We start from the raw sequence: 8,880 nt of genomic DNA, 5'->3' as shown, positions 1-8,880 counted from the left end.
AAGTTAAGGCTTGGTCGCAAATGGATCTTCCAAATGGACAATGACCCCAAGCATACTTCCAAAGTTGTGGCAAAATGGCTTAAGGACAAAAACGTCAAGGTATTGGAGTGGCCATCACAAAGCCCTGACCTCAATCCCATAGACAATTTGTGGGCAGAACTGAAAAAGTGTGTGCGAGCAAGGAGGCCTACAAACCCGACTCAGTTACACCAGCTCTGTCAGGAGAAATGGGCCAAAATTCACCCAACTTTTTGTGGGAAGATTGTGGAAGGCTACCCGAAACGTTTGACCCAAGTTAAACAATCTAAAGGCAATGCTACCAAATACTAATTGAGTGTATGTAAACATCTGACCCACTGGGAATGTGATGAAATAAATAAAAGCTGAAATAAATCATTCTCTCTACTATTATTCTGACATTTCACATTCTTAAAATAAAGTAGTGATCCTAACTGACCCCTAAAACAGGTCATTTAACTAGGATTAAATGTCAGGAATTTTCAAAAACTGAGTATAAATGTATCTGGCTAAGGTGTATGTAAACCTCCGACTTCAACTGTAGGTATCTAGGTGGGTGAGGGCAGTGTGGAGTGCAATTGAGATTGTGTCATGGATCTGTTGAGGTGGTATGCTAATTAAAGTGCGTCTAGGGTGTCTGGGATGATAGAGTTAACGTGTGCCTTAACCAGCCTCTCAAAGCACTTCCTGATTACAGAGGTGAGAGCTACAGGGTGGTAGTTATTGTGGCATGAAGCCTTAGAGTTCTTGGGGACAGGAATTACAGACTGGGACAAAGAGAGGTTGAAAATTGTTGTGAATATGCCTACCAGCTGTTCTGCACATGCTTTGAGAAAGCACCCTGGAATACCTTTAGGGCCTGCAGCCTTGACCTGATTAAAGACCTCACGTTGGCCTTAGAGAGTGAGATCACCCAATCCTCTGAACATTAATTAAAAACAAATCTGCCCCCCCCCCCCAAAAAAAAAAAAATTCCGGCAAAAATCTGATGTTTAGTGCCAAAAGGAGCCCTCGTCCAATGGGAGAATCTGTTTTTCTCTAGTCCCATCCAATAAGTGCTGTCAATCAATATTATCCAACGTACCAGTTACAGCCAATCAGAGCTGCTAACAGGGGTGCAGGGTCTGTCTGCCCGCCTATTGGCTCTTTCACCAAATCAGATCACTAAACTGCCTCGTACACCAGAGCGTGCTTTGTGCTTAACTCAGCGATGACTTAAACACCATGGACTCAGTTATGGGCTTGTTGTCAGAAACGTTACCCAAGCAACATCTAGCCTGCAACATGGCTTGTTGTCAGAAACGTTACTCTAGCAACATCTAGCCTGCAACATGGCTTGTTGTCAGAAACGTTACCCTAGCAACATCTAGCCTGCAACATGGCTTGTTGTCAGAAACGTTACCCTAGCAACATCTAGCCTGCAACATGGCTTGTTGTCAGAAACGTTACCCTAGCAACATCTAGCCTGCAACATGGCTTGTTGTCAGAAACCTTACTCTAGCAACATCTAGCCTGCAACATGGCTTGTTATCAGAAACGTTACCCTAGCAACATCTAGCCTGCAACATGGCTTGTTGTCAGAAACGTTACTCTAGCAACATCTAGCCTGCAACATGGCTTGTTGTCAGAAACGTTACCCTAGCAACATCTAGCCTGCAACATGGCTTGTTAGCAGAAACGTTACACTAGCAACATCTAGCCTGCAACATGGCTTGTTATCAGAAACGTTACTCTAGCAACATCTAGCCTGCAACATGGCTTGTTATCAGAAATGTTACTCTAGCAACATCTAGCCTGCAACATGGCTTGTTATCAGAAACGTTACTCTAGCAACATCTAGCCTGCAACATGGCTTGTTGTCAGAAACGTTACCCTAGCAACATCTAGCCTGCAACATGGCTTGTTATCAGAAACGTTACCCTAGCAACATCTAGCCTCCAACATGGCTTGTTGTCAGAAACGTTACCCTAGTAACATCGAAGTCTGTTGAGCATCCTGGTCTATGTCATCAGTACAGATCACTGCGTGATGTCAGAGTTTTTAGATAAACTGAAAAGTAAACTTTGCAATGAGATGAAGTCCCCACAGAGGTGATGCAGTTTATTACAGGGACTTGTTCTCTACTGATGCAGGGAAGAGACTTCTCTTGAAAAAGCGAGGCAACTGAGAAATGACATGTGTAACAGTATAACTTTAAACCGTCCCCTCGCTCCAACACAGGCGCGAACCAGGGACCCTCTGCACACATCAACAACGGTCGCCCACGAAGCATCGTTACCCATCGCTCCACAAAGGCCACGGCCCTTGCAGAGCAAGGGGCAACACTACTAGTAGGTTTCAGAGCAAGTGACGTAACTGATTGAAACGCTACTAGCGCGTACCCGCTAACTAGCTAGCCATTTTACATCCGTTACAAATGCATAAAAAAAAATGGTTTATGTGTAGAAATATAACAATAAACAAGACAGAAAATAAGTAAATGACAAAGAAATAGAATACAGAATATGATGCTGATCAACTGAGATAAAATGTTTCCTAAGTGTAGATGAAAGAAAAGTTGAAGCTATGTACAATGGACAGGAAAGTAGAAATGTATGAATTAGGCTAATCTTCAAGCACTTAAAATTATTTTCATTAACATTTTTTTTTAATGTTAATACAAGTGCTTCATGAGATTAGAATTGTGTTTGTGTCTTGTTTTATATATATATATATATATAAAGTGGGGCAAAAAAGTATTTAGTCAGCCACCAATTGTGCAAGTTCTCCCACTTAAAAAGATCAGAGAGGCCTGTAATTTTCATCATAGGTACACTTCAACTATGACAGACAAAATGAGAAAGAAAAAATCAAGAAAATCACATTGTATAATTTTTTATGAATTTATTTGCAAATTATGGTGGAAAATAAGTATTTGGTCAACTACAAACAAGCAAGATTTCTGGCTCTCACAGACCTCTAACTTCTTCTTTAAGAGGCTCCTCTGTCCTCCACTCGTTACCTGTATTAATGGCAACTGTTTGAACTTGTTATCAGTATAAAAGACACCTGTCCACAACCTCAAACAGTCACACTCCAAACTCCACTATGGCCAAGACCAAAGAGCTGTCAAAGGACACCAGAAACAAAATTGTAGACCTGCACCAGGCTGGGAAGACTGAATCTGCAATAGGTAAGCAGCTTGGTTTGAAGAAATCAACTGTGGGAGCAATTATTAGGAAATGGAAGACATACAAGACCACTGATAATCTCCCTCGATCTGGGGCTCCACGCAAGATCTCACCCTGTGGGGTCAAAATGATCACAAGAACGGTGAGCAAAAATTCCAGAACCACACGGGGGGACCTAGTGAATGACCTGCAGAGAGCTGGGACCAAAGTAACAATGCCTACCATCAGCAAGGGCATTGAAGATGAAACGTGGCTGGGTCTTTCAGCATGACAATGATCCCAAACACACCGCTCGGGCAACGAAGGAGTGGCTTCGTAAGAAGCATTTCGAGGTCCTGGAGTGGCCTAGCCAGTCTCCAGATCTCAACCCCATAGAAAATCTTTGGAAGGAGTTGAAAGTCCGTGTTGCCCAGCAACAGCCCCAAAACATCACTGCTCTAGAGGAGATCTGCATGGAGGAATGGGCCAAAATACCAGCAACAGTGTGTGAAAACCTTGTGAAGACTTACAGAAAGCATTTGACCTCTGTCATTGCCAACAAAGGGTATATAACAAAGTATTGAGATAAACTTTTGTTATTGACCAAATACTTATTTTCCAACATAATTTGCAAATAAATTCATTAAAAATCTTACAATGTGATTTTATGGATTTTTTTCTCTCATTCTATCTGTCAGAGTTGAAGTGTACCTAAGTGTACCTTACAGGCCTCTCTCATCTTTTTAAGTGGGAGAACTTGCACAATTGGTGACTGACTAAATACTTTTTTGCCCCACTGTATATGTTGGTTTTAGGAAGATCAATCCCACGTAGAACATGTCTGATCCTCCTGTAAATAACCTTTTATTATATAAATAAAAAATGTCTGGCCCCTTAAGAATATTGTTGCCTGATATATACCATTATCATGCATGGGGTCAGATGGAGATAAGGACAGATTGGTTCCTTGGTATCTGCCTATCAACCAACTAGTACTTTTCTGAGGTCTATTCTGCATTTTCCATTAAAAACTCATTTTTCCTTTTAAACACTTCTGTCCTGAACTAGTGCATGCCTACCTGCACTGAGGAATCATTCATTCCTAGCTTTCTAGCATCCAACCCCTCTTCGTACAGTATTGAAATAGATGAGACCACATTTCTGACTTAATAAATATGAATATCAAGCCTTGTATGAAACAGTGTCACACATTGCAAGAGATTTAACAAGGTGAACGTCCATTCTTATCACTGGCCTACACAATTGGTGCTGTTGCCCCTTCAGTTCAGTTCAGGAAGGAATGCCAAGACTCTGCACTGCAACAAGTCTCCATTGTGACATTCCACACACATTAGATAGAGAGACCAGTCACATGCCAACCTAAATATCTACACTGAAGGCCAATTGAAAGTAGCTCTATGAAATTAAGAGAATGTAGAGAGCATATTTATGACAAGTTATTCAGTTTATCCAATAAGCGATATATAACATATACATATAGATATATAACATATAAATATAGATATATACCATATAAATATAGATATAGATATATAACGTATAAATATAGATATATATCATATAAATATAGATATATACCATATAAATATATACAATATAAATATAGATATATAACATATAAATATAGATATATAACATATAAATATAGATATATACCATATAAATATAGATATATACCATATAAATATAGATATATAACATATAAATATAGATAATAACATATAAATATAGATAATAATATATAAATATAGATATATAACATATAAATATAGATATATACCATACAAATATAGATATATACCATATAAATATAGATATATAACATATAAATATAGATATATAACATATAAATATTGATATATAACGTATAAATATAGATATATACCGTATAAATATAGATATATACCATATAAATATAGATATATACCATATAAATATATACCATATAAATATAGATATATACCATACAAATATACATATATACCATATAAATATAAATATATACCATAGAAATATAGATATATAACATATAAATATAGATATATACCATATAAATATAGATATATACCATATAAATATAGATATATAACATATAAATATAGATATATAACATGTAAATATAGATATATAACATATAAATATAGATATATAACATATAAATATAGATATATAACATATAAAATGTAACGTGTTTCTTTCAGTGTAGTTGAGGATGAGGAAATGGTAAGAACATTAAAGTGAACCGTAAATTACACTTGAGAAGTGAGAGGACACTGTTCTCTCTAGCAGCTGGTGTCTTGGACCATAGCCAATCAACAGATGTTTCAAATGGGCGGGTCATTTTCACAAAGCCGTGAGGCTGCCAGGGGCAACGCAATGCAGTCACTAAGCCTATAGCATTCAGCAGCCACATTACAAACAATACTGTTCAGAAAAAACACATTGTGAAAACTGCCACCTAGGCTAAAAAACGTTGTGGCCAGTAAGGTCACTATGGAAAATTGGCTGCATTCACACTTATGATTGACATTATATATGAGCTTTTCATTGTCAGTTTCACAGTCCAATGTTGAACTTATAACGTACCTGATGAGTCTGTGTGGGTCTCTGAACCGGAGGACACCGACGGTTTCTTAAACGTTCCCCCGGTTAGCGGGAAGGCGAGAACTGCAGCCGGGTCAACGCAATCCGTCGCCAGGCTACCGAGAACTGGAACAGCCGCGTCCACTGGCACCGTCACGCACTGCGCCCTCCCGGTGGTGGTGATGGCAGCTCCCAACGCCTGCACGGGCAGTTTAGTCGGACCCGACACCGGACAGGAGGCAAGCCGCTCCCCGACAACTTTCTCCAGCTGCTTGCCCGCTGAGAAGCCGCTCCACATGCAGTCCTGTACGATAATGGAGCTCAGGTTCCCCAAAGCCTCGTCGGCGGAGCTGAGTTTACACGGCACATCCTGGTCGTTCTCTTGACCCAAAAACTGGGACACCCACTCGAGTTTGTCCCCCAACGAAGGGTAAACCACCCCGACCCCAGCGGCCCCCTCCAAAGTCCGGATAGGGGACATGGGCGGGGTTGGTACTAGTTCGAATTTCTTCCATATGTCCTCGCTGGGCGCAGTGGATTTAGAGAAATCCTCGTCCGGATCGTGGTCGTCGTAGAAATAATGTTGGTAGTGGTCGTACTCCATCTCCCAGCCGGACTCATAGCGAGAGGCGGTGGTGGAGTTTATGCCCGGCATCTAGAGGTCAGGGCAGGCGTGGTTGAGGAAGCGCTCTCTTCAACTGTGAACTGATCTCCGTTATCACTATCCTACCTCGGGAACAGGGAGAGGGCACTTGGAATCAGCCTAGCACGTTGGTACTGCTATGATAAACACAATAGTCTGTTATGATAAAACTACATAACACCAAGTTTCGCGACATAGTTGCATTACATAATACAACAGTCCAACTATACCGGGGGATACAGCAACCCTCTCTTTGTAGGCTAAACACCAAAAGCTTATAACACCCTGTATGTTTCTTTAGGATTACGTGGCTAATAAAATGCCGTTTAAATGGTTGCCAAAACAACAATTCCCAGATGTCTCAATAATAAAAAAAAAGTTTTGCGTCTTCAGATCAACACTCAACGTTTTACGGTAGCCAAAACAAACCGTTATCTCACAAAGCATTGAGAAGCAAGAGAGCAAATAAATCCCAATCCACTGGTAGGCCTAAATCTGGCATAATTAAATAACAACAGGCGTGTTCACAAACCCCAAACTTCTGAAACACTGCGATGTATGCCTTCTAGTAGTGGGCGATAGGAAATAAATAGAACACACTTTCGTCCGGGGATGGAGAAAAAACGCTATGTTATATTTGTTAAATATTTGAATAATCCTTTTAGCGTTGGTGAAATTGAACGGGCGTCTTCTTAATGAATTCCTATAATGCGTAGTAACCAACACAGCGACGCTGAAGCTTCTTGCGGTGAATTACTCTCAATAAATAGCTGTTGCTTTCAGTTGAACGCTCACTATTTGACTACTACGTAGCGTTCGCACCAAACTGGGAAAAGTAACTCGCAGGTCTACTTTCCACATCCAGTAACTTAGATAGATTTCACAATAGACACTTGACAACCCGACTGGTGCACTATATGATGCGAGGGAGAAAGACGGTGGTTTGCATAAAAGGCGGGGGGAGAATAGAAAAGCCACGCCTGCCGTTTAAAGGGACATAGTCATTTCCAAGGAGTCCTTTTTTCAAGGATGTCATGATGCAACATTACAAGACTGTGATTTAATAACCACGTGATCATGATATAGACCTCACCCGACCCACGGCTTGTTCACCGTGCTGTGCGTCAAAGCTGCGACGGAGAGACAGGATATACAAGCCGGGCTCCGACTAGTATCCTGCACTGAATATTAGACACTGTCTCTAGCCAGCTACCTTCGGTTCTCCACTCTGCACCTTAGACACTGCTTTAATTTTAATCGTGTTTACATAATGTTTTACACACTTTTTATCCTACTGTGTTCTAGTCATGGCTCATCCTATATAACTACTGTCTAAACACACCTTTTCTATACATATACTGTCCAAACTGTCTATACACACCATCCTATATAACTACTGTCTATATTGTCTATACACACCATCCTATATAACTACTGTCTATACACACAATTATATATAACTACTGTCTATACACACCATCCTATATAACTACTGTCTATATTGTCTATACACACCATCCTGTATAACTACTGTCTATACACACAATTATATATAACTACTGTCTATAAACACCATCCTATATAACTACTGTCTATATTGTCTATACACACCATCCTATATAACTACTGTCTATACATACCATCCTATATAACTACTGTCTATACTGTCTATACACACCATCCTATATAACTACTGTCTATACACACCATCCTATATAACTACTGTCTATACTGTCTATACACACCATCCTATATAACTACTGTCTATACTGTCTATACACACCATCCTATATAACTACTGTCTATACTGTCTATACACACCATCCTATATAACTACTGTCTATACTGTCTATACACACCATCCTATATAACTACTGTCTATACACACCATCCTATATAACTACTGTCTATACACACCATCCTATATAACGACTGTCTATACACACCATCCTATATAACTACTGTCTATACACACCATCCTATATAACTACTGTCTATACACACCATCCTATATAACTACTGTCTATACACACCATCCTATATAACTACTGTCTATACAGTCTGTACACACCATCCTATATAACTACTGTCTATACACACCATCCTATATAACTAGTGTCTATACTGTCTATACACACCATCCTATATAACTACTGTCTATACACACCATCTTGTATAACTACTGTCTATACACACCATCCTATATAACTACTGTCCATACTGTCTATACACACCATCCTATATAACTACTGTCCATACTGTCTATACTGTCTATACACACCATCCTATACAGCAACTGTCTATACACACCATCCTATATAACTACTGTCCATACACACCATCCTGACCCTAACCCTAACCCTTTTCTCAATAGGGGATGTTGTTTGCACTTTGTAAAAATTTCGTTCCCAAATTAAACTGCCTCGTACTCAATTCTTGCTCGTAAAACATGCATATTATTATTAC

At 39.6% G+C, this 8,880-nt stretch overlaps 1 protein-coding gene across 2 annotated transcripts in view; it reads right to left on the bottom strand.

Annotated features, from left to right (window-relative positions):
• LOC129830674 (protein L-Myc-1b-like) overlaps nt 1-7,370 on the bottom strand; it is a 20,522-nt gene extending 13,152 nt beyond the window's left edge. For both annotated transcript variants that reach the window (XM_055893272.1, XM_055893273.1), the window contains exon 1: nt 5,775-7,370. In XM_055893272.1, coding sequence (XP_055749247.1) covers nt 5,775-6,426 — 652 coding nt within the window. In that variant the 5' untranslated portion in view covers nt 6,427-7,370. The remainder of the gene's footprint in view (nt 1-5,774) is intronic.
• Nucleotides 7,371-8,880: the final 1,510 nt, after the last annotated feature.

Source organism: Salvelinus fontinalis, chromosome 32 (genome assembly GCF_029448725.1).
Source record: "Salvelinus fontinalis isolate EN_2023a chromosome 32, ASM2944872v1, whole genome shotgun sequence".
Classification (NCBI taxonomy): domain Eukaryota; kingdom Metazoa; phylum Chordata; class Actinopteri; order Salmoniformes; family Salmonidae; genus Salvelinus; species Salvelinus fontinalis.
Note: the sequence above shows the minus strand (reverse complement) of the source record. Positions and strands in the feature narration are given on the sequence as shown.